The following is a 26612-nucleotide window of genomic DNA, read 5'->3' as shown; positions in this document are numbered from 1 at the left end:
CTGGCAACGGGTTTTCATATAATGGCGGTGGATAGAGTTCACTTTTGAATCGTCCAAAACACACACTATGAAACATCCAGATACCTCCATACTGCTCGTCTGTACTGACCCAAATGTCCTGAAGCCGCCACATGAAAAAGTAGTTGGGAAAAAATTAATTTGATCTCTGTTTTTAGCCTTGTTGTAGCAGCAGCTCCCAGTGGCTATCCACTTCCGAAGTCTCTGGAGGAACTATGAAGTTCTTCTTTCCGTCTCTGCTTCTATAAATGGCCAGGCTACTCGGGAGGTCTTCTGTTCGTTTGTCTTGGTAAACCATGGATGAAAACACGGAAGAACTACGAAGTTCTTCTCACACATGCGCGCAAACATCGACAGAGCCGCTGGGAGATACTGCTACAACAAGGCTAAAAACAGAAATCAAATTAATTTTTTCAGAACAACTTTTTCATGTGGCGGCTTCAGGACACTCGGGTCAGTACAGACGAGCAGTATGGAGGTATCTGGATGTTTCATAGTGTGTGTTTTGGACGATTCAAAAGTGAACTCTATCCGCCGCCATTATATGAAAATCCGTTGCCAGCCCGGACCCCCCCTGGAACTCCTAAAGCGTTTTGACGACTCCTAAACTTCTCCGAACGCTTCCATGACAATGACGGTGAGTAGAAAACTGGTTCAATTATCGATTTTGGGTGAAGTACCCCTTTAATAAACTCACAGGCTGTCTGTGCGCTTGTGGCAGCTGTCGCACACTCTGACTGGGTGGTCCCAGCCTCGGGAAGGCACCGGCCGGATGTGCGTGGAGCAGGGGCCGCACACGCCCTGTCCGCAGGCCCTGCAGTGGTGCTTGGACATCGCCGTGGTGAAGGTCTTGGAGCAGTTGTGGCACTGGGTGATGTCGTGGTCGGGCACCCAGTAGTCTGGCCGAGCCACGTCCTTCACAAAACCTGAGGGGAGACGACGGGACATTAAGAGTGTTTGTTTTAACAGTTCCTATCGTAACCCTCAAGCTCAACCATTAATCTTAGTAGCCCTCAAAACCGAGTGTTAAGGGCTATTTTGTGACTTAGAAATGGGATACCCCTTAAATGCAGATACGGCTTCAGACTGTGGGGGGTTTGGCATTAGTTTATTTTTTTATATTTGCACTGTGAACTCTGCCAGTTGAATCATAAGCCACAAACGCAGCATCATCGACGGGTCCATTTTTAAAAATTGTTGTGGACTATCAGTCAGTAATTACTTCGGTTATTAGTTGTTTTTTTTGTAGCCTCTTAGCCTAGAAATCTAGATGCACCCTAGCGGCAGCAAATATATTTGCTCCGTAGGTGGGCTAGAAACGAGCCACAGGAACTTTTTGAGTCTCGAACACCGTTTGTGTTCACCAATCACAGCACTCTATCTGTTTAGAGAGTCGTTGGGCGGGCTTAACGCGATGACGACATACATTTTAATTGGCTTGTCAGGCTAACGTCATCCTGCTCTTAGCTCTGATTGGTCGTAGCGCTACCCTATTGGTGCAGAGGCAGTTTGAAAGACAGCCTTCATCCCGCCCCCTGGATTGAGCCGAGGTCTAACAGTCGTTGCCAGACTAGACATTTTAATGATATAATCTGGCTTGTCAGGCTAGTAGCAGTATACAGTATAAGTTAGTTGAGTTAGTTATAAGTTGATATTCAAACAAATAATCTGTATAAATACCACAACCACGGACATATTCAGCTGAAAGTCACCGCAGACCACGGCTTATTGAAACAGGGTTCCTACAGCTTTTAAAGCCAAGTTAAATTTAAGACTTTTTAAGACTTTCTTAAAGCCACTTGAAATTAAATTTAAGACCGACTTCATAATAAACACAAATGCAGAAAAAAAACACCACATCAATTACATAGGGTTAGGGACAATTTTACCCACTTCCAAGGTAAAGTGACTGCTACATGAACATTGGATTGTGTCTCTTTCCAGCTGTCCTTTCAAAATAAATGCATAAAAAGTCCAGAAAAAAAAAAAAGCTGACTCGGCAGCTGGTGGCGTTGACGGCCGCCACTAACTTCTCTATGTCGGAATGTTACCAATTATTTTGAGATTTGAGACTAATTACAACCATAAAATACCACTTACCATGTGTTAAAGGTGTACAGAAATGGCCGTTTGTCCTGTTTGTCGCGCCGAGTTGTCACGAGCTGCAACACGAGTTTACCCGAGTGAGGAAAACGAATTTGATTGGTCGTTATCGAGCGGGCGGGATATTCAAAGCTTGGGGCGAGACCGAGCTCCGTGTGTGTGTGCGTGTCTCAGACGTTTGAATGAGGGATTACGGATCCAATATCAGTGGCTGGTGAATCGTGTACAGGCTGACGTATAATCCGTGCGCCTGCATTATCCAATGCGGAAAAAAAAATACACACTTTCATCCCGGATTTACTCAAAAATAGAATTTTGTACAAAGTTTGGCCTACATCGTCTGATAGATGAGTTATTACACTAATTTTATGACCCAGAGTGGGCTTAAATTAAATTGTCTTTTCTGTACACCTTTAACATTTTTAAGACCTTTGAAAAATTGATTTAAGACATTTTAATGCCAATTAAGGCCTTGTTTTTAGATTAATGAATTCAATGCCTTTTACGACTTTTTAAGGATCCGTAAGAACCCTGTGAAAGGCAAACACCAGCTGTAACTATTGTTAGATAACTCTGCGGCTACGAGAGATGACATTAGCCCGGTCATCTATCGGCGCAAACATTTTACGTAGGCTGTATCTTGATAAAACAACTTAACAACTACATTACCACTGAGAAAAATGACCATTTTGTAACTAAATGATAGCAACACGGCTTGTCCACCCCGGCCGGCTATTGATAAAAGATCGTAAAATACAAAATAAATATTGTGCAACAATGAAGTAAATAATCCATAAACTAACTAAGATAATACAATGGTTTTTGTAATATTTATATCTAATACTGCATTCTGGATAGCCCTTGCTCCCAAGGGTGGTGTTGGAGAATCTCTATTGAGGGTTATACAGCCCATAAACTTGTCCCTCAACTTAACATCCTGAGAATCGGGACAGCACTAGCACTTCACGGGAGCGCAGATTTTTAAGATTGAGGGTTAAGATAGGAATTTGAATTCACCCTAAATAGTTTTAAACTTTCAGCTGGACCTGTATGTTTGTTTTAATGTATTTATTTAAGTATAATAAGCAGGTCCTGAACAGACCGTCCTGTGAGGCTACTTTATATAATATACTACACTGGGACTGGTGTGAATTATTAACAGGCATCTTTAATGTTTATGAAGTAAATCTCCAAACAGTCATTAAATATCTGAGATGGACAAACAGCATCGAGCTCATTAGCTGTTTTATTTATGTTATTAGCTCGTCACAAGTGAACCATCAATTCAAAGTGGCCCCCCGTGGCTCGGTACTGTACGTCCGATTCAAACGCCAAGATCTAGAGTCAACCATTTGTTGTTATCAGCAGGGTTGCCATGGTGAATTCAGTCAGTCCTGAGCAACAAGAAGCAGAGCCACTTGTAGCTTGTCTAATAATCCTGTAAATTACTTCCACTACAGTTTATCTGGCCATTAGGATAATTTTGGCCGCTGATTGCACTAGTGCCACATCATGGTTTTTGCTCTGTGTAACTAATAATTAGAATCGCTGGTTCGATGCCCTTCAAAACGCTGGTATGGGGTTGATTGCTTGGCCTGAGTTAATCCGGCTTCCAGCTCTGGGGGAGAGCATCACCCAAACAACTTCACAACTGACACTGAGCTTCCCTTCGGTCCGGAGTAATAGCTACACCCCACAGAGTGTGTGATCAGTCAGACTTGTTTGTTATTGCTGGTGTTTGTCTGCTCCGCTCCACTCTCAGAGCATGTCCACACTAATCCGCATACGTTTTTTATCGTTTTGGCGTTTCGCCCAGACGGAAACGGCTTTTTCGGGGGGGATAGAAACGTTATTTGTTTGGAAATGGGTCCCAGAATGGGAAAATCTAAAAACACCACCAGAGCATTTTCGTGTAGATGCCCAAAACAGATCTTCTGTGAAACGATGATGTCAAACCCCACCACCGCTCTCACCTGCTGCAACCTGAGCCACACCGCTACACGTTAGGGATGTCAAGGTTACTTGTTTTCACAATTAATCGTGGTATTAAATGCCACAGATTCCTAAATACCGTCACTTCCTATCCTGCGTGTCATTCCCCCCCTCCCTGCCTCCCATTTCCTGTCTCTCTTTCTCAACTGTCCTGTCCATTAAAAGGCAAAAAAGCCCCGAAAAATATACTTTAAAAAAAAAAGAAAAAGGTTAGCGTGTCATTTGTATTTAAAAACAAAACGATGTAAATGAAAACATTTGGTATGGATGACAATTTATGACCTGAATATTTCAAACACTTCCCCTGGGGGGTTAATAACTGGTCATATTAATAGATACCTGAAATATTATGCGTATATATATATATATATATATATATATATATATATATATATATATATATATATATATATATATATATATATATATATATGTACAGATGTTACTGGTTCAAAATTGCGGGGTTTTTCCTGCACTGCAGGATCGCGTGAACGCGTGTCTTTTCACCACAACTGTTTTCCTCTAGGTGGCAGCACCGTACTAAATACTGCTCAGACTTTTTGGGGCCAATGCTGACACGTCACACAATGTAGCCGCGATTAAGAGTGGCGCTGTTCATGATACAGAATACAAGAGGATGAAAGGAGAACTAGCTGCAGACAGTAAATAATATAGTAGCCTAGTTTTTCAATGACAAAATGTAACGACGGCAGCTACAGTAGACTATAGCCCACGTCTCACTCTCTTTTTTCGGTCATCTGTCTCGTCATCTCCAAAATGTGTTTTTAAAATGAGCCAACTACAGACTGTGCAGTAGTGCCGCAGATTTCTCACTCCGCACCTTGTTTGAGAGTGCAGCTGGATGATTTCTTGTGAATGAACGGGTCTGTGTCACTTTGGGGCTGGGCGATAAAACATAGGTACGGTGTACATTTTAGGACATCCTCAGGATCAGACTTCAGTGTCAGACCTCAGATGAAAAGGTATATGGTCTGAGGAAAACCTCTGTCATACTCGCACCAAACTTCATCAGGTCTTCATCAGCCTTCAGAGTTAGACTGAACGGCCTCACACGTTACGCCGTCATCTATAAGCTCTCAGAATCATCATGAAAAAATATGTCACAGTGTGTATCAGGACAACAGCTGATTCGCCAGCAACGACGCTGAAGTTCGCTTCCAACACACACACACACACACACACACACACACACACACACACACACACACACACACACACACACACACACACACACACACACACACACACACACACACACACACACACACACACACACACACACACACAGGAATGAGTTTTGAAGCGGGCCGACATATAGGCTAGTGAGTGTAGATTCATTGATAAAACTGTAAGGCACACACAATGCCATAGCCTACAGTACACTATTTTCAACATATGTAATGTTGTGTGTCGTTTTTTTAATGATTATTATTATAACTCTCAGTTAATGTTGGCTACTAACTAATTTCCACTAATTTATCCATAAATGGACGAAGTGTTTCACCGGCGAGGATTACGCGCGACTATTACGCACAGCTTAATAGAAATTTGCAGCAGTGACAGAACATGCAACTTAAAAGAGGCCGCATCAAATGCAAAATAAATCAGAATCCAGCACTCGATGAGAAACTGAGCTGGCGCGAGTGTGAGGAAGAGTGGGTCTGTGTGTGTGTATGCAGAGTGCGAACTATGGGTAGGCTGGGGGGCGGGGGGGGTCTTTTATAAGTTGTTCTGTCACTTCTGCAAATGTATATGGGAAAGACCCCCTCCCCCACCCCGGCCCCTACTCCTCCCACTACGAATCACCTCCGCTGTGCGTAATAGTCGCGCGCGCGTGATGACAGCTCCTCGCCGGTGAAATACATCGTCCATCGTCCGTTTATGGATAAATTAGTGGAAATTAAGCCTACATTAACTGAGAGTTATAATAATAATCATTAAAAAAACGACACACAACATTACATATGTTGAAAATAGTGTACTGTAGGCTATGGCATTGTGTGTGCCTTACAGTTTTATCAATGAATCTACACTCACTATATGTCGGCCCGCTTCAAAACTCATTCCTGTGTGTGTGTGTGTGTGTGTGTGTGTGTGTGTGTGTGTGTGTGTGTGTGTGTGTGTGTGTGTGTGTTTTATAACTTTAAACGTATGTTGTTATTTGTCTCAAACGTCCCACCTATGCGGGTCGTTTGAGACACAGAGGAGGGGCGGTTGAAACAGCATGTTTTAAACAGAAACTACTGACATTAGGCTACTCCCGTTATGAAGCTTATCTGTGAAACGTGCGCTGCTCAGAGACTGGGCAGAACGGTCCCACTTGCTTTCTCCCCGGCTACGTTGGTGGAGATCTCCCACACAGTAAAAGATTTAGGCAACACATTCTTCCAGCTGGCTGTTTTTCTTCCAGTTACAGAAAGTAGCCTATGTGCAAAGTACCTTATGAGACACATTAACATCTCTATTCATATAACGCCCATCGAAACAGCTGGATTTTTTTTACAACAATGTATCAATATAATATTGTTTTCGTTTCATTTCGTTATAAAAATCAATCCCTTTTCTTTAAAACAATGAGATTGAGCAGCTAAAAACCAGACCAGTTCAACTGTAGCGATTTTCATAACACTATCGCTCCGGATCAGAGGTACTAAGATGCTGATTATTAACTCAATAAACTCAACCATGGCTTGTCTTATTGTTAATCTGAACGCACATGTATAAAGGGCAGAGTCAAGGCAGCAGATAAATCACAAAACATCAACGCGTCCGTGAGCGCAGCGCACCTCATTTTCTCCTGTGAAGAAGAAGAGAAAAAAGAATGAATGTTTAGGTTTATTTAGAAGAAGTCTGATTATGACTGCTGCTCTGGATCAGATTATTTGCTCATAATTCGGGTTATTTTCAAACAGTGGCCAAACAACAGATCAATTAATTATTATAGACTATATTTTCCATTTTTGCTAAGCGGTTTGTTCTGAATTAAATAAAATCAGCAAACCTGGCGTGCTCAACTCAAGGTATGAACGGGTGAATCGGGTGCCAGTCCAAAAAAATTCAAAGTCAAAAAACGCTGAGGACGGCTGATTGCCGAAACGCGTCCGTTTCTCGCTGCCGAGCAGTTTTTATGAATTAAAAAGTGTTTAACTTAAAGTGAGTGCTGAATTAAATAAAAGCCTGTCCCATACAGCCGCGTGTGTTACGACGTGTTTTGTTGATGCTATCATCTTTGCCTTGCGCAGATGATCCTTCATAATTTGTGACACATAATCATCAAGTCATAAAGCAAGACAGGCTTTATCATATTACAATAGTTTCTGTGATTTAGGCAGGGTATACAGTAGTTAGTTCTAGTTTAATAGCCTAGAGTTTAAGCTGTGGATTACTGCACAGATCACTGAGTCATCCGCCTGTCGTCCTCCGTTCTCACAGATGCCACCTGGCGGTTGTTTTGGCACATTGAGGCTTTTCATTAAAACCTCTTGTCTCGCCAAAGAAAAAAAATGCCTGAGTCTTGTGCCGTCTCGCGTGGACCACGCGTGAAGTCCGCAATTTTGAACCAGTAACATCTGTATATATATATATATATATATATATATATTAGGGATGTGGAGATTCACCGATTCATATCGGTGGTCCGATATAAACGTATGCGATGCGACTGCACCGGTAGATTCAGGCTACATCGGACATAATTTATGGTTGAATTTGCGATGCATCTCTTCTAGCCTTCTACATCGGTAAATTCCATGGTTAAATCGATCATTTCATTTTCCGAGGCAACCTGAATGCACCACCGTGGAAGCCGCCCGTGCGCAGCCTCCTGCCCTGCTCTGACAGCAGCAGCGCAGCAGCAGCAGCAGCTGTAGTCAGAGCCGCCAAGAGAAGTAAACAGTCCGAGTGAAGCGGTGGGTCAATACTCGGCCGTCAGCGGCTGTAACGAGGAGCAGGGCCGTGGTAGTGGCACTGGCTATGGGCTCTGGTTGTAGCAGAAGGACTTTGGTTGTAGTGAGCTGGGAAGCGGTGGTAGCCGCGGATGCTAACCGCTAGTTAGCGGTAGCGGTTAGCATCTGGGACAGCTAGCAGGGCTAGTACAGTAGCTCTCCTACTCTGCTGCTGCACGCAGCTACACCTGAGCTTTGTGAGCACTGGCTGGAGAGAAAACACAGACTCTCCACCCAGAAATGTCCTGTGCACAACAAAACATCTGTGACTTGTCTCTTTTAAGTTGTTTTGTGAGCACTTTGAAAACTTGTGTTTTTAAAGGTGCTATATAAATTAAGTTATTATTATTATAATATAGCAAAAGACCAAACTGCAGACGTGCCACCACACAAGACTAGCCCATATGATTAAGCTGGATTTCATTTCTACCATTTATTTAGTCTAGACTGTACTTTTCAAATATGATTTATTGGTTTGCCCTGTAAAAATTAACCAAATATCGGCTACATCCCTCAAATTGATACAGAGAGTAAAGCAGAATGGTATTGAGGTAATAAACTTGATGTGGGAAGAAACTCTCATATCAGAACTGTATCAAACATCATATCGAACCAAATCTCTTTGTATTTAAGTCATATCGTTATCAAATCGCATTTGAATCGCATCGCATCGTGAACAGGAGTGAATCGTATCGCATCGTATCGACAAGAGATTCAGTGTATCGTTAATGTATCGTATCGGTGGCAGCGTATCGAGATGCGTATCGAATCGGCCTCAGTGGTGGAGATATACAACCCTAATATATATGTATGTGTGTGTGTGTGTGTGTGTGTGTTAGGACGCAGCTGCACTCACAGAGAGGATAGTCCACGGCGGTGGTGACCATGTCCAGCGTCGACTGAGCCACCTCCGTCACCCGGCGAGCGATCAAACCACGAGGCTCCACCTTACACACTGAGGAAAAACACAAATGTTTGTAAACGCAGCAACAACAACACTTATGAAATAATGATCAAAATGTCAATAGATTATGTCAAATGCTAATTAACATATTTATGACATCATCACGTCACATTTGCACTCTGTTCTTAACGTCTGTTTTATTCTCTCTGTGATCACATAAACAGTATTTTAACACAACTAATAAAACTGTTCTCATTCACAGATTTTATTGTTTCTGTTGTGAGATGATGGAACAAGTAAGAAACGGGTGACAGAGTGAAACGCGGCCGATTACGACAACCCGCTCTGCCGAAATCCTGACTTTATAAATGGCAACACAATCACTACAAACACATACGTTTCCTCTCACACAGTGCACGGCTGAATTTTCCAGAACTACACTAAAGCTTTTCCAGGACATTTTTACTTTTTGTTCTCTCCATTTCCATGGCTGGAAATTTGGTCCCAGTTTACCAGGACGTGTCGTGTGGGAACAATGAGCAACGTTATAGGAAACTTTCACTGTTTTGTGTTGCTTTAATCACCAAATGCTTAAAGCTAAATGTGGGGAACAATTATCACATTGATTAAAGAGGAACTATGCAGGATTTGTAGCTTATCTATGCTACATTTTTACCTTAATGAAACAGCTTCGGAGTATTTGTGATGGTTTAATAAATTACATTTAACCTGTTACCATGGAGAATGGAGGCTCTCTGCCTTCCACGTAGCATCTCTTCGCTGAAAAACAACTTTGCACGTGCCCTGTAACCCGTAATCTCTTGTTTATGACAGATTAAACTACACAGATATAAACGTCGTAACATCGTATATGATATATAAGGTTATGTACCGCTCTATTGATTGATTTCTCACCGGCTTCTTTGTAAACAAATGCACATGGCCCGGAGCAGGAGGGTTAGAAAAACAGCGGAAAAGCGGCCAGACTTGCATGGTTCCTCTTTGATCATTGAAAATCAACGTGAAAATCAAGCTCTACAACTACTACGACTTATCTTAATCCATTTTGTGACGTTCAGTGTGATTTTATAAATTGTGTTTAATCCACTCACTTCCTGTTTGCAGTTCAGTGTTTGACTGTGTCTCACCCTGACTGCTGGTGTCAGGCAGCCCTCCCTGGCGGTGGCAGGCCTTGCAGACCCTGACGGGGCCGCTGCCCCAGCCGCGCTCCGGCACCGGCATCCTGTGGCTGGAGCAGGGGTGGCAGAAACCCTCTCCACAGGATCTGCAGTGGTGCTTCCTCTCTGCCTCCTCAAACACCTTCCGACAGCCATGACAGGCCTGGAGAGAGAGAGAGGAGGGGGGATGGTACAATAATAAAAGGGCACGAGACATGATAATTATACTAAACGCAGTGCACTGAGTGAATAATTGATTCAACAGTGTCAAACATCGTCACGCTATGTTGCACTTGTAACTTTTCCTGTTGGTGTCGACTCTCTTCGTACTGTGACGACCCCTGTATAGGTGTCTGTGTTACAGTGTCTGGTGGGTGTGTCTAAAGCCGTTTTCCCACTAAAATTAGCGGGTCGACGCAGGTTTTTTAAATGCGGGTCGACCCGCTAACAATCGGCATTTGGCCCCTTTCCCATGCTCTGTCTGACCCCCCGCTGGGGAGTCAGACAGAGCATAAACCAGTCGCCCCGCTCTCATCCGCGGTGCAAGAAACACACACAGTCATGCCACAGCCGCCCGCCGCGGAGTGTCCGTCCGCCGAGGCAGACTCTCTGGCTGGCTGACCTGGAGCACCAGGACCGCGGAGGACAGAGAGTCTGCTGCGGCCGGATGACGGACGTCCGCAGCACAACACGTCAGTTAAACAGACTGTCGCTTCTTTTCTTTTCTTTTTTTCAATCGTTTTTGGTCAGTGTTCTCTGATCTTTTGATCCCAGTCTCGGATGAGTGCAGAGCGGAGCAGAGCTTTGTTTTGGTACGTGATATGAGACGCGACCGGCGCGATGACGTAGCGTCACGTAACGTTCAGTGTCATCACGTAAATTAGCGGGTTGACGCGGGTCTGGCGTTCCCACTGCAAGCCGAGCAGAGCCGAGCCGATTAAAGGCGATTTTAACCCGCGTCGTTTGCCGAGTCGTTTGACGGTGCGCCTTTCCCACTGCCACCAAAAGCCGATTGTTAGCGGGTTTAAACGGGTTTTTTGACCAGTGGGAAAGGGGTAAAAGACCTGTGTTTCTCCGAGGTTGCCATGGACTGATTAACACCTGATATATTTTAATATTTGTGATCTGTTCTTGCTCCATCTCCTCTTCAGGCTTGCACACAGTTGGCGCTTTCACATGTGATACACAGTGTTACAGGATTATGTGTGGTAAGACTATATAGTCTATTCTAAAATGTAGGTTTTCTATAGTGTATTTTGCATAGGTTATTGCATGTACCTTTTAGTGTTGCACCGATACCATTTTTTGGCCCCCGATACCGATTCCGATACCCGGCTGTGCAGTATCGGCCGATACCGATACCGTACCGATACCACACAGTTTGGAAAAAAAATATATATAAGAGCTTTTTTTCTTCTAATACTATAATCCAGTAGAACTTTTTTATTGCCTACCTGGTAAAAATGTTTAAGTAACACATTATTTAACCTTTACATAATGTTGAGGGTCCAATTTAACCCATTTTTACATGTAGGAACAGTAAAAACACCCCAAACATTTTTCCTCTGACTTGACCAACACAATAGATTTGATACATGAAATGGTCTTTCCTGCCACTACACTATGATGATTACTATATACATAAATCCCAGTAGCATAAACTGATTGGTTGAACGCAGCCTGATGTAAACATTAATAAACTCAGTAACCAATCACACAGGCAACTCCATGCTGTCCATGTGTGATGTTCAGGGACAGGTCTGAAGACAGAGCGCTGAGGTTGAAGTCCTATAATAATGAGATGAGAGACACCTGTGACAGGTCTACTCTGTAGCTTCGTCTTGACCACATGTCAGCTGATCAGCTGCAGCAGAGGAAACTCCGCTGCTCTCAGCTGCAGCGCAACGAGCGCTTTTTTTTTTTTTTTTTTTAAATTAAGCTCCGGTAGCGACATTTAAATGTGTGCGCACCGCACTGAGCAGCGCACTGAGCACACAAGGGAGAGAGGAGGTGAAAAGAGACAACAACACTGTTACCTGCTAAAACACAGACCAGTGTGTCGAGTCAAAAAGCCGCCGTCACTGCAGCCTGAACGCAGCTCAAACCGACCCGGTGTCTCAGCACGGCAAACAAGCTTTGATAAACACACCGGATCCGCGTCGGTTTACAGTATCCTCCTACGGCAGCTCAGTGTCGGCGGCTTTTTGACTCGTTACACAGTGGTCTCTGTGTTTTAGCGATGGTACAGAGGCCAGTATACAACAGGTAACAGTGTTGTTGTCTCTTTTCACCTCCTCTCTCCCCTTGCTCAGTGCGCTGCTCAGTGCGCTGCGCACACATTTAAATAGAGATCCCGCTACTTTATGTCGGCTTTGCTTGTTTATATTTCACAAAAAACTCCTAGAAAAGGATTGATTAACTGCAATTAATTTAATTGTTTACATCCTTCTCCTTCTTTTTGTTGTTTTATTTCACATTACAACATTCGCACACATTACGTTCCCACATGCATCCACATTCACACTCCTGATATCACTGACTTCCACATCCCACCTGTTTGTATTATTTACTTTGAACATTTTTGTTAAATAAATGATCATTTTTGCTCTGCCGCTTGCGTTCCTCCCTATCCTTTGTTGCAATCTCTGAGCCGGGTTGTAACAGTACTCACAGTGATCTCTGTGTTGGGTCTCCAGTAGGGAGGGGCCACCTGGTCGGTCAGCCAGGCGGCCACGGCCTTCGTGGGGCCGGTGCTGTACTCCGACACCGACTGGATCACGTAGTTCATCCCATCCAGGACTCGCTGGGCGGCGTTCTGGTGGTTGGTCAGGAAGGTGTCCGACTGAAAGAGAGAGAGAGAGAGAGGGAAAGATGAAAAAATGCTGCGGAAGAATACACAATTACCAATTATACAGCTGTTTTTTTTTCTTTCCACTATCTAGGTTGTATTCACACAGTTTATAGTTATTTATTTTATTATTTATGTCCAACAATTCCAGTTTTCAGGGTTCCCACTCTTTTCTTAAAATCATTTTCCAGGACATTTTCAGCTGCTACAGTCTGACAGACATGTTATTACGGCATACACTAATAAACCCCCCGTCCCATTCATGCTGTGGAGAAATGTTCTTTTCCACAGTTGTACCTCATTTTGTACATTTAACCAGTTTGTTTCTATGTTTATTCCTCTCTGTTTTGTTTTTTTCCAATCATTAAAAACAGATACAGAAATACAAAAACACAAGGGGAATAAACACTACTTTGTCTTTTTTGTTCCATTGATCGAATTTCTTCTACAATCTCCAGCCAGTGGCTCAGTGTGTCAGTTCTCAGACAAATTCTTGTAATGGCTTTCTTAGCTGCAAGTAATAGGATCTTGAACAGGTATATGTGTATATATATATATATATATATATATATATATATATATATATATATATATATATATATATATATATATATATATATATATATATATATGTTGATTTTTGGTGTAATAAAAAAACGTGTTAATTTTCACCCACTAAACTCCCTCCATCTTTTAGAGCTTGTTGATGTATGTTGGGTCTTAAATATGGACTGCCAATCACTCCCGAAGTCTGTTTTAAAGATGTGCAGTCTGCTGTGGCTCTAACTTATCTATGAAATCATCTCTTACATGCAAATTATGACAAACTTTTTATAGAATAATGCAAAAACATGTTCTCCGCTGCTCCTCTGTCTGTCGCTCAGCAGAGGAGAGAAAATCCTCATGCTCGACGTCCAATATTGGAAACACTCATCAACTCAAAGTTTTCTTGCTTGGCACTTCTTTGGAAAAGAAATCCTTAGTGGGGTCTGAGAAAGTCAAATAGGGCTCTGGTAGCTGATGCCACGGTGTGATAAATAATTTTCCAGGACATCTGACTTTTTTTTTCTCATTTTCCATGTGTTTTCCATGACTGGAAAATTGGTCAACCATTTTCCAGGTTTTCCAAGGGTCATGGGAACTAGGGATGCACATGATTAACCGTTTAACCGTTAACCGATAACAAGAACTTTGACCGATTAATACTATCGGTTATTTATTTATTTTATTAGCTCCTTATGTCGTCAACTCATGGGGGCGTGTCGACACGTGCAGAGTTCACGTGCCTTCAGTCATATTTCGCAGCAAAACAGTTACACAGGAGGACTGACAGTATGTGCAGCAGCCCCCATGAAGGAAGATCAGACAATAAATGTAGCCTACACGGACATAGATGTGAATCACCTGTAACAACGGCGCTGGAAAAAAAAAAAGAGGACGTCGCTGCTCTCCAGCCTGTTCACCTGCAGCTCTCCTGCAGCTCCACAGAGGAGCTGTCAGAGGAGCTCTGCTGCTCCTTCAGCCTGGTGTTTGGCTGCACTTTGTATAAAAACAGTTCTACATTGGACCTCCAGAGCGCGATCAGCTGAGACAGCGCACTGATCAACTGTCGCGGCGCACGTGTGTATTTAACGGCAAAAAAAAATTTGAAACCCAAATTATTTTTTTTTTTCATGCGCCGCAAGATTCTTAATCTTATTGGTTAACGGTTAATAATCGGTTAACGAGCGTCGGTTATCGGTCAGAAAAAAAATTCAAAATGTGCATCCCTAATGGGAACCTTGATTTTGGGGTACAAACTGCACAACTTGCTGCTGTACACCCCCATCTTTGCAATACTTTCTTATGCCCAACTACCACCAACACTGTATATAATTTTATTCTATTCTTGTAAATATCTGTATACCTGAAACATTTTGGTACATAACTATATGTTTGTCTTACATTGTTCTTATATCTATATATTTGCATATTCTTCTACTTTCTTTTTACCTTGTATGTTACAAATCTCCCATGTGTGGGATTAATAAACAGTCTTATGTCTGAATCCTGACTGTGGCTGTGAAAAGGCTAAAAATGTGCCACTCCTGTCTCGAACATCATGCAAGATGTTGTCAGTTTCTTCATGTCTGTTGCAGCCATGTCAGCATAAAACGCATTTTCACAGCCCACCAAGAAACTCAACAACCATATAATAGCGGTACATAATTGTTTTAGTTTGGCCTCTTGAAATAACTGTGACAGCAAACACTGCATCAACAATAAGTTCTCCTGCTAAAGACTTGACTGTCTCTAACACCAAAGGATGAGTTATAATCTTGGCTTGGAGACAAGTCCAGAAGAAAACTAATTTCTTTACCATTTATACCATTGATTAAAAAAAAAAAAAATTAAATTCAGACCTTGTCTTTACAAATAAGAAAAAAGTTAAAGAGGAACTATGCAGGATTTGTAGCTTAACTATGCTACATTTTTTACCATTTTATTAAACAGCTTGGGAGTGATTGTGATGGTTTGATAAGCTGCTTAATTTGTTATGAGGGAGAATGGAGGCTCTTTGCCTTCCACCTAGAGTCTCTTGGCTGAAAAACAACTTTGCACGCGCCCTGTAACCCATAATCTCTTGTTTATGACAGATTAAACTACACAAATATACACGTTGTAACATCGTATATGATATATAAGGTTACGTATCGCTCTATTGATTAATTTCTCGCCGGCTTCGTTGTAAACAAATGCAAATGGTCAGGAGGAGGGTTAGCAAAACAGCGGAAAAGCGACCGGACTTGCATAGTTCCTCTTTAAATGCAGTTTAAAAAAGAAAAGAAAAAAGAAAGTCCAACAAACGAGGAAGCCTGTGGTACTCACCCCTTCCCAGACGTGCTTGACCTCAGATCGCACCACGCAGGCCTCTGGGTCCGCGTTTCCCATCCAGTACTGTCTGCTGCGGTAGATTACACCACAGCTACCACACTCCAACACATACCTGTGGGAGGAGGAGGAGTTAGTTAGTTAGTTACTGTAGTTTCATTCATTGTCCACAATGTGGAAATTTGTCTTTGGTCTCATAATCTCATATCTTCAGGGCAAAAAGCAGGACAGCAGTGGCAGTTACATTGAAAACGCATCAACGGGACATGGTGTTCAGTGCTCCAATGGCATTAGGGATGAAGGAATTTTTAAGAATATTACGATTTGCCCTTGGTATTTTGTATCGTCTACCAGAGGGAAGAAGTTCAAACTCCCTATTGAGTGAATGAGAGGGATCGTTTGCTATTTTGACAGCTTTTTTCCTAAGCACTTCCTCGTACAAACAACTTAAAGGTTTCTGTCTCATCCCTATGATTTTTGAGGCTAGGTTTACTTTACTATTCTCTGCAGCTTGCTTCTTCCTTTTATGTTTAGATTACCGTACCACAGTGCGGAGGACAGAGGGCAACAGACAGGTGATTAGATATGACCGACTGAAGGCAATGAAAGGTTGTTTATGTGTGTGTGTGTGTGTGTGTGTGTGTGTGTGTGTGTGTGTGTGTGTGTGTGTGTGTGTGTGTGTGTGTGTGTACACCTACCCTGACCAGGCATATTTGGCCAGTCCAAACCACGGGTTGTCGGAGGAAGCTGATGTTTTGGGCACAACGATCACCTCTCTTCCTCCTTCATAGCAACGCTACAAACACAACACACACATGATAATAATATAGAAACATATTGATGCTGGTTACAACATAAAGATAAGAGAGAAAGACAAAGAAACAGAATGAATCAATAAGCGCAAAGTCGCTCTTACTTTACAGATGAGGACCTTGTTGTTGAACTGGTGTGCGTACTGACAGAGCCCATCGGCCATGTGTGGGACCCTGTCTCTCAGATGGTTCATGCCATTTTTACAGCGAATGCTTGAGGTGAGACAGAAAATTTAAAAAAGTTCAGACACAACACGACAAGACTTCAGCGTCGGCGTTCAAACAAGTCTCAACAATGACCACAAACTGAATCCTTTCAGAAGCAGTGTTTTGATTTCTCCCACGCTCTATCCTCTCAGATTTCCCTCAAGTAGAAATACAAACAGTGGGTGGTGGGGTGGACTTCCATATCCCCAAGTCCAAAAACATGGAAAAGACATCAGGTTTTATGTGTCCCACTGGGCTGACAGTTAACATTCACAAGAGCAACAACAGATTTCTGCTTAAAAGGAAAAAAAAAAACTCAATACTGTGTTTCAGCCAGGGACAGCTCACAGGTTCTCTTCTCCATCTGGTTATAAAAGTCTCGGACTGACTCAGGAGAGGAGGGGTGAAGAAAGTTCAGACTTATCCCTGTCAGATGTGTGTTGTTAAGAAGACAAAGAAGAAACTGAATGAGATCTGAATAATTGCTTTTGCCTGATTCGGATTTCCAACAAAACAATTTTTTTTTTTAAAAGCCACAAGACCTTTCGCCACGAAGGCCGGATGGTGAACAACACAACAAGTCTTTGTTGAACAGTGAAAGAGAGTAATTGACAGTGAACTGGTGTGAGAGGGAGAGTACAGGAGCTCAGATCGCTCATAAAGCGTCTGGAAGAGGGGAACTCTAAGACCGGGTGTAATCCAGCCACCACTGACATTTGTATTTATCAGAAATAAAATTTGGTATCATCCAGGGGTTATTTTAATTCAAGATCTGTGGAGAAAATAAGTGTATCTGATGAGGAGTTTTTACACAGTAGGGGATACTGTCATTTCTAATCTCTTACCAAATTATCTGACTTGATTTACACCCTGTTTCCAGCTGTGAGCCTTGCTACAGCTGCTTGAAAGAGGAGAACAACAAAGACACCGGCGAGCGCCCGCTCAAAGCTGATTGTAATGACTCACTTGCAGCTGAGGCAGACGGCGGAGCAGGTGAAGTACTCGTCTGGGAAGAAGGAGTACATGGTCATCTTGTCGTCAGCCAGCTCCCCGCAGAAACGGTCACTCAGCGCCTGAGGAAACAACAAGCTTCATCTCTCTCTTTCTGTTTTTTATTTAGCTTTTTAGTGTGTTTAAAGGTCCAGTGTGTAAAATGAGGGGAAAGGTCGTGACATCTACGTTTAGATTCTAGACTAAGTAGCGTCTGGCCTACTTAGTCTTCTCGTTTGATTTGCAAATACAAGTTATAATACAAACTCTGTCCAGATTTATTTTGGTTTTGTTTTGTTGTTAGTTTGTCTTTTGTTTGCTTATTTGTTTTTATTTTAATGTTCTTTTTTTTCGCTATGTTTTGTTGTTAGTCGTTCGCTTGTCTTTTGTTTGTTTGTTTTTATTTTAGTGCTCTTTATTTTCACAATGGAAATGGAAATCTTATGTGCAAAGGGTACTGTAGGCACAATAAGCTATTAATTCAGTCTACACCTTTTGGTTGCATGTACTGACCAATCTATGCATTTTGTCAGTCACTTATTTTTTTAATCGACCAAATTACTAAATAAACTAAACTAAACTAAACCCCTCCCGTCGGCAAAGTGACGGTGGCCTCCGAGGACAAAAATGTATGTAATGTACAAACATGGTGGCGCAAGATGGTGACACTTTCTAAAGCAAGACCCTTGTGACAGTGTATATAAAAGAATAATTATAAAAATACAAAAACCAAACAAATGTTATTTTATAGCGATTATACACTTATACAAATATATTCATGGGTAGTATATTCAGATTTTAACAGTAAACCTTGCCACTTATTACACGCTGGACCTTTTACACCAAAACGGTAACGGGCTACGACTTACTTCCAGTGCGTGAAACACTATGCCGGGCTGGCGGGGGGAGCGTGTGTGAGTGTTTTTCACTTGCTGCTTGACGGCGTCCAGCAGGCTGCTGTAGTCGGTGGGGGGCCTGATCGTCTGGGTGCCTACGTACTGGACCGCGCTGAAAGCCTCCGTGCTCAAATTCAGATCATGGAAACGCTTCTGGAGCATCGTGTCAGCTTGGCCCGGCACCTTGGAGTCTAGAAGAGAGAGAGAGAAAAGTCTATTAAATACATCCTTCATAATAATAATAATAATAATAATAATAACTTTATTTATATAGCACCTTTATAAAAAGAAGTTTACAAAGTGCTTCAAAAAACAACATATAAGAACATACATATATATTTTTAAGCTCTCACTGGTCTCTTAGGCATCCTATATTAACTCTTTAGTATCTTTTACTGGCTCACACTGCAGCTTCCCTCTGTTAACGCTGAATTTGGGAAGTCCAGTTTTTCTTACTGTGCACCTGCAACCTGCGACACTCTGCAAAACCATCTGAAACTTATCACACTTTTATCATTAGGACAATTTAAATCCATAACTGCATCTTATTTTACCTCCAAGTCCTACTGTTTTTAACTAGACTTCTCTGTTTTCAATTTATCGTTATCACTTTTACTTTTTGGTATTTCGGATATGCTTATGCATGTTTCAAAACGTTTTGTGTTTTGTCTCGTCCTCAAATATTTTGTGTTTCGTCTCAGCTATGCTATAAGAGATGGACCGCCAAAGCAATACAGCAACACATGGAAATACGAGAACCCAACAACAAATTGAGACCAGTAGGTCTCAAATTAAAATGCAGGATGCAGTTAATTAGATAAAATAAATAAAAAAAGGGGGTGTACATGATAAAAAATAGATAAGATTAGATACAATAAGATAAGAAAAGATGGGATAAAAGAGTTAAAACAGAAGGTGTAAAGGCAGAGAAAGAGTTACACTTGTAAAAAACCAAAGGTGTGTTTTTGCCCCGACCTTGACCCAGCAGCTGAGTGTGTGTTGTCTCTTGGAAGACGATGACAGCGGGGCCAAGAGAAGACAGCGGCACATCCAGACCACAGCGGCTGGAAAGCGCCCTGAGCTCCGGGGTGAAGTGCTTCAGATATGCCCCGGAGGCGCTGCTCAGGAACTGGAACATGTCGTTGTGGAGGCGTTCGGCTCGTGTACGGTAGATGACGATATCAGACACTGCCAACACCTGGAGGAGGAGGAGGTGTAGAGTTAAAGCAGGGGTATGACACTTATAATATTTGCTTAAAGGGATAGTTCAACATTTTGGCAAATTGGCCCAATGCCATAATCCCTATAGTCATAGCAGTAGGTTAGGTTCATTACCTTTAATTGTCGGTGCAAGCTATTTTTAGAACGGCGGCGCAGCGCGGTGAGGTGCTCAGAGCTACGCTACGGAGGCTCATGGGATTTCTTAGTTTCCCTCATCAAACTCATCAAATACGAAATCCAACAACTCCAAAACGCTCTGGTGGACAAGTTGTGACCTGCACATTCACCACGCTATGAGATAATGACAGAACGTTACGAGACAGAGTTGTTTTAGAGGTAAATGCAGAGACTGCATGTTGAAAAACTGTCCCCGATGGGAACGCGCCATCAGCTGTGTTGTATGACTTTAACGTCTCGTAACGTTCTGTTACTTTTCCACCAGACATATTTGATGAGTTTGATGAGGGAAACCAAGAAATCCCATGAGCCTCCGTAGCGTAGCTCTGAGCAGCTCACAGCTCTGCTCCGCCGTTCTAAAAACAGCTAGCACCGACACTTAAAGGTAACAAACCTACTCCTAAGACTATAGCGATTATGGCAATAGGCCAATTTGCCAAAATGTCGAACTATCTCTTTAACTGTGTGAGTGGATGGTAAATAAAAAACAATGACAGTAGCTGGTAAGTGTCACAATCGACATCACATCTAACTATTTTACCAGCCAGCTAAATTTAACAAACTTGATTTGATCTGATTTGATTCAATTTGATTTGATTTAGCTAACTTGATATCCCTCTTCTTCCACTTGTGTGCTGATACTTCCAGCATCACATGTAACTGGAGCATGGAGGCAGAGAAAACGGGGATATTGAAAACCTATGACACAATTTGGGATCCATTCAATCACAGTGTGTGTCAAAGATCGCTAAATATTACCAATAAAACTGCCACAGGCAAATTTTCTCGCCATGATGACAGAAATCAAAAGTGGATGTGCAGAAGAACTACTATTTGCGGTTTGCTTTTTTTTGTGTCAACACATCTTGCAGTCCCGATAAAACCAATCACAGATCGTTAAAATTACCTTCAGCAACAGACGCATCCTCTGGTTCTGGTTGACTGCAGCTCCCAGGAGACCCTCGGTGTCCAGGGCGACCAGGCTGAGTTCGGGGTTGTAGGCGGCCCACACTCCCACCGTGCAGGAGCTGGGGGACTTTGAGGTGTAAAACACACTCTCACCGTTGAACAGGATGTGATTGAGGGTGTGGGACTTGCCGTCGCCTGTGTTGCCAAAGATGGAGAGGACCTTGACACCTGCGACGTCTCCGCACCCGAGTCCTTCCACAAACTCGGACTCATTGTGAACCTGGAGAGGAGAGAAAGAGGACGTGAACTCGTGAAGCCCGGCTGCCGCAACATTACATCACCTCTGCTGGCTTCTCTGGATCAGGGGAAAACCTTTGTGAACTTGTGTAAATACTACAATCATGGACCACAAGGAGCTTAAACAATACAACCAAAATACACCCGAGTCACCGAAGGCGTGTTATGAGTGAGACTGTTTAGATTCAGTCTTTTAGAAAACATCTTGAAAATGAATTCTGTATTTGTCACTAATAAGGCGTGTTGTAGTACTCGAGTTTCAAGGTCTTGGGTCTTGGTCTTATCTCGGTCGAGCTGGACTCTGGATTTTCAGCTGCACTGACATCTTTTTTTTTAACTCTGCAAATGTCTCTCTCTCTGTCACTGGCTCACTTTGGTTTATGTAAATGTAATTCAATAACTTTAAGATAATTCAAATTGTTCTACAAAGGCATGTGCTTGTGTAACCACTACCTGAAGAACTTGGTTTGGACCAGCGTCAAAAGTAGGAGGAGGAGACTTCAGCAGGTTCTGAGTTGTGTATTTCTGTTCAATCCAAACTTTGTTTCAATTAAATATGGTATAGCTTTTATATCAAATTATCTTTTCTGTTCTAGCTAAGATATAATGTAGCTATATATCAAGCCACATGATTATTACCAGAAGTGGCATTCAATACAGTAATAATAATGGTCTGGAAGATGGTCTCACAGTCTTGACTACAACACTACTAATAGGTACTGAGCTGGCTGTGAAATACATCCCAGGATACATTGATAAACATTAAAATGATCATTATCGACTACAGCTGAGACAACAACAACACCACAGTATCAAAGGTGCTTCCCTGCAGGTCAGTTGCACTGGATGACTCACCAGGGACTTTCCCACTGACTGACTCTCTCTGTCTCTCTATTTGCTGCTCTGCCTCCTGCTGTTGTACTCTGTACTGTCTCTGTCTCTTCAGAGTTTCATTAGCCTGACCTCCAGACTAACTAACTAACCTGTGGCCCCAAACTTAATATTTTAGGAGCGTTTGCAGAAAATGTAGGCGTGCACATTGTAAATATTCACATTTCCTTTTCATTCATGATCCTCACACACATTGGCCTCTTTTTCTTATTTGCTGCTCTGCCTCCTGCTGTTGTACTCTGTGTAATGTCTCTGCCTCTGTAGAGTTTCATTAGCACTTATATGTATATCTCAAGACTAAACGTGGTTTGCGTAACAGACGTACAGTAATAATGCTACGGCAACAAACAGTGTGGAGATAAGTCTCTCACAAGCTTCTTTATTTAAATTAATGACGGTAACGTGACTTCAGCTCTGTGTTTTTTCGTTTTATTTCGTTTGTTTGTTTGTTTTTACCACACTAACTTTTAACACCAATGACAACTCATTAACATTTGTGTTGTTTTCTTCTTCTTAGCTTAGCAGCTAGCTGTTAGCAACCGTTAGCTCCAGTGACGTCAGCTAACTTTACCTTCAGGTTTTCCTGGTCGTCCACCAGCAGGAAGCTCCGGACGCCGCCGGGACTGATCGATAAACTCTCCATTTCCTTCATCAATATGTCGGACATCGTTGTTTTTATCGATTTAAAACATATTTGGCGAGACGACGGCGAGGAGGGGCAAAGCGAAAGTTCAACATGACTCCAGTCCCCAGTCCGTCTGTCAATCACAACAACAGCAAGCGTGCGTGTGTTGATGATGTTGACGTCGACGTCGGGGGGAGGAGCTACGGACGTGACGTAAGACGCACCGTTCAGCCGAACGGCGCTTTTGGTTGGCTGATGCGTCAGCACCACCGTGTGGTCAGAACGAGGCATAACACACAAGCTGGCATTGAGCAAACTCCAGAAATCATGAATTAACAAAGGCATAAAACAAACAAAAAAATTACCTTAGAGATTATGTTTGTATTATGGAGTAAAAGAAAGAAGATTTTCAATTGACAGTAAAAAGCTATAATGAAATCAAGTCCGTATATGTTTGACAGCCTAAAACTGAAAATGATGTTTATTTTTACAATAGGAGTATTCATAATCACAGCAGGGCACACACAGGGTCAAAGTTTCCATTTAACTGGCAGAGTGTGTTTTATTGGAGCACTGCTGCCGTGTCAGAGCTGCTTGCTAATGTTCATTAAATATTTGTTAGCACAGATCTATAAATATCACATGTCACTGAATGGCTTCATTGCGGCGCCACAGCTAACATGACAAGGAGAAAGAAATTCCAGCATTGCTGCTCTAACAGTCCTGGCTGAGCTCCAAACATCCTTTCATCCTACCTTCCTTCCCTCCCACCTACCTCACTTCCTTGCTCCTTTCCTCCTCCCTTCCTTCCTTCTTTCATTCAATGGAAGAAATTCTAGCAATTGAACTGAGCCGTATTCCAGTGCAACCCATGCTATAGGCTGCACCATCTGAGGTGGATTCATTAGAAGATACGAGACAAGCAAGTGAGCAAGCAGAGAAAGAAAGAAAGAAATAAGCAGATGGGAAGGAATTAAAGAAGGAATTAAGGAAGGAGTGAATTGAGGATGGAGGGGTGAGGGGTTTGGAGAGGGTCCCAGCTTTTCTCCGGACTCAACCATGAGAGACAAATGTCTGAAAGAATCAATTATAGGCCTCCTCCCCTACCCATCGCCCCTGATTAATGAATAATTAAAGCTCCTCAGTGCAGGGCTACGTAGCATAGATAATATAAGATTAACCATGGGTCTATCAGCATGCCACCACTAATGTAAGGTTATGTAGACACAACGTCTCTTAATTTGTCCTATAGACACTTTTAACTTGTTAACAGGGGCAACAGCCTATAATTTAATTTCCTGCACTTTTTTCCTAACTTTTCTGAGCACAATTGCCCATCATTGTATAAGTAAATACTACCTTGCTTCTATTATAACTGTATTGTGCTTTTATTGCCTAAAGTTCCTCAAGATATAATATGAACACATAAGATGACATCAAGCCAGTATCTCACTGAAGCTGTCCCCTTTGTGCAAAGCAACCCTGTTACTAAAGACATATATACCTATTTATAATAAAATAATAACAACAACAACAACAATACAGACTGTATCCAACAAGTTGCACCTTATACTGTGCTGCAATTTCTGAATCCTACACCTCGTCCACCATTATCCAGACAGTAGCAAAGCAAAGGAGGATGTGACATCCACACATCCACACACACTGACTGGACTGACTGACTGACACAGTCCTGCAACCCAACCTTGACATAACTGTAGACATTTTTATTATAATTTCGGCTCTTGAGGGGGGAGAGGAGAGGAGAGGAGGGAAGGGGAGGGGAGAGAGGAGGAGGGGGGGCGGCTTTGCCCTTACAAGTCCGAGGCGGGACTGTGGTCCACTTTGGACCGCTACCCCCGCCGGTACTTGTAGTGCTCCGCTCCTCGGCATGTTTCATGTTGACATGCGTAAAAAACTACACTTCCCCAAAGCTGTCACAGAGCGCTTCCGCCTCCCATTGGCTGCTCGCTCCAGCCGCAGCCCCAGAGAATGAATGAAATTGAAATAGCTGCTACATTACATGTACAATACCGGGCTCTGCAGTGTTGCATTCTATCATACTATATCAAAATGGCCACAGCGGTACAGAACCCCCTCAAATCGTAAGTACCACACGCTTCCTGAGCGTTTGCGCTTCTGCTATTTTTTTGTGCATGCTGTCAGTGTGTAATTTAAGAGCCTTGAATTCCCTCATAATTCTCAGCATGATTTGCCAACACATCTCTATACATGCATTTGCTCACATGCAGCACAGATGAAAGGGAGATAATGTCACGGGATGCGAATGAATGAAGCGTAAAGAAAAGTTAGCTATATTTAAAAGCTGACGTTGTGTGTGTCAATGTGTGTGTGTTTGGAGGGGGGGGTGTCTGTGTTTGGGTTTTTTTTTTTTTCTTTTTGGGCATGAGGGGGGATTATTGTGCGCTCCGATCCGATGCAATTCATACAAGCGTTTCCCTGAGCCAACAGCAGCGTGTGCGCAGGGATATGGAGGAATGCTGGAGGTAGACTTGGGTGACCCGGTATGTCCCTTGCCAGTGCAGCCAGCCAAGATCACGGTCAAAGCCAGGCTGGAGTGGCAGAAAGGCTGCTGGCTGGGAGCTGAGATGGCTGTGCAGCACCTGTGTGCACATTTTCTTTTGGGCAGAGAGGGGGGTAAAGCAAAGCAGGCAGGTATAGGTAGGTAGACAGGCGGAATCAAACTCAATGCTCCGGGTTTTTTTTTTTTTAGGCTGCAGCGTTACCTTTGCTGCCGGACCTCTCGCAAATATACAAGGATGAGGTGTAAATACAATGCCCAATGTTGCTCCGATATGCATTCATCTTCACCGCCTATAATAAAATGAGAATAATAATAATAATATGAAAAAAAAGACAAATTGCAATCTGTTGTTTCACACCAAACCTGCATCTCAGCGGTTATTTATTTCCGCGAAGTGGGTGTTTTAAAGGGTGGGTTTCCAGTGAAGTTTCTCCTGTGAAGATCCCCTTTGTGCAGCTTTTTTTTTTTTTTTTTGGAAGGGGTCCTTTTTTTTGTTTTTGTGAGACTGGTTTCAGCGGAATGCAGACGCCTGCTGCCCGCCTGGGCTCCCGGCCAAAAAGGTGGCTGATGTGCGTCTGTATAAGCGCTGGGTACTTACACTACTAGATCTAGAAATATATTTAAAAGAAAAACCACACACATACACATACAGATACACACAATAGCATGCAGCCGAGGAGAGTTTTGGGCACACAAAAGATTCAGCTTGGGCAGTTTGAAACAAAGAAAAGTCACAAGACCTGTGTGTACAAAGCAGGGGCGCTGATGCTGTGCAGGATTTTTTTTTACCTGGGCATGGATACGGGATACAGACCTCTGTGTGTGTGTCTGCTCGTCTGTGTGTGTGTCTGTCTCTCTGTGTGTGTGAGTCTGTCAGCCTCTCTGAGATGCAGACACAGGCGACATTTCGTGCAATTCCGTGAACGACTGCCCTGTACGTGCCTGTTTTGAAGAGCACTTGACAGGAGAGAGGGGATTGCTATGGTCCTCCTCACTTGGGCGACTGACTGACTGTGTGCTGCTGCTGCTGCCCCGATTGGATTGGCTGTGATAGTATTTCACTGTTGTGGCCAAATTAATTTTTTTTTTTTTACTCTTAACACAACAAACACAACCCCTTTGCCCCCCCAATATAGCAGTGGTTAGATAATAATCCAATATAT

At 42.7% G+C, this 26612-nt stretch overlaps 2 protein-coding genes across 3 annotated transcripts in view; one reads left to right on the top strand and one right to left on the bottom strand.

The window, feature by feature from the left end:
• Nucleotides 1-628: 628 nt before the first annotated feature.
• Nucleotides 629-23026, bottom strand: LOC310995958 (zinc finger FYVE domain-containing protein 1). Of its 2 annotated transcripts, none has more exons than XM_083985176.1 (12): nt 22851-23026; nt 21090-21371; nt 19760-19982; nt 18758-18975; nt 17865-17971; nt 16796-16904; nt 16578-16675; nt 15877-15994; nt 12832-13002; nt 10095-10323; nt 8935-9033; nt 629-944 (listed from the first exon to the last, which is right to left on the bottom strand). In XM_083985176.1, the coding sequence occupies exons 1-12, from the start codon at nt 22944-22946 to the stop codon at nt 712-714; spliced, it is 1983 nt and encodes a 660-aa protein (XP_083841302.1). In that variant the 5' UTR covers nt 22947-23026; the 3' UTR covers nt 629-711. The 2 variants fall into 2 exon arrangements, with proteins under 2 accessions (XP_083841302.1, XP_083841303.1); XM_083985177.1 differs by having other exon boundaries at nt 10131-10323.
• Nucleotides 23027-24934: 1908 nt separating this feature from the next.
• The window catches only part of dpf1 (double PHD fingers 1), a gene marked incomplete at its 3' end in the record, with an annotated part of 44541 nt that continues 42863 nt past the window's right edge, over nt 24935-26612 (top strand). The window contains exon 1 of the mRNA XM_083985497.1: nt 24935-25009. Within this exon, the coding sequence (XP_083841623.1) occupies nt 24978-25009 (32 nt within the window). The 5' untranslated portion in view covers nt 24935-24977. The remainder of the gene's footprint in view (nt 25010-26612) is intronic.

This window comes from Trachurus trachurus (assembly GCF_905171665.1).
Source record: "Trachurus trachurus genome assembly, chromosome: 13".
In the NCBI taxonomy this organism is placed as follows: domain Eukaryota; kingdom Metazoa; phylum Chordata; class Actinopteri; order Carangiformes; family Carangidae; genus Trachurus; species Trachurus trachurus.
Note: the sequence above shows the minus strand (reverse complement) of the source record. Positions and strands in the feature narration are given on the sequence as shown.

Excerpts from the sequence above, each read along its gene's own strand:
- LOC310995958 (XM_083985176.1), bottom strand. The coding sequence starts at position 22,946 with ATGTCCGACATATTGATGAAGGAAATGGAGAGTTTATCGATCAGTCCC. Across the intron at positions 18,976-19,759 it reads CACTCAGCTGCTGGGTCAAG|ACTCCAAGGTGCCGGGCCAA; the intron begins GTCGGGGCAAAA and ends TCTCTCTTCTAG. Across the intron at positions 16,676-16,795 it reads ACAAGGTCCTCATCTGTAAA|CGTTGCTATGAAGGAGGAAG; the intron begins GTAAGAGCGACT and ends TTGTGTTTGTAG.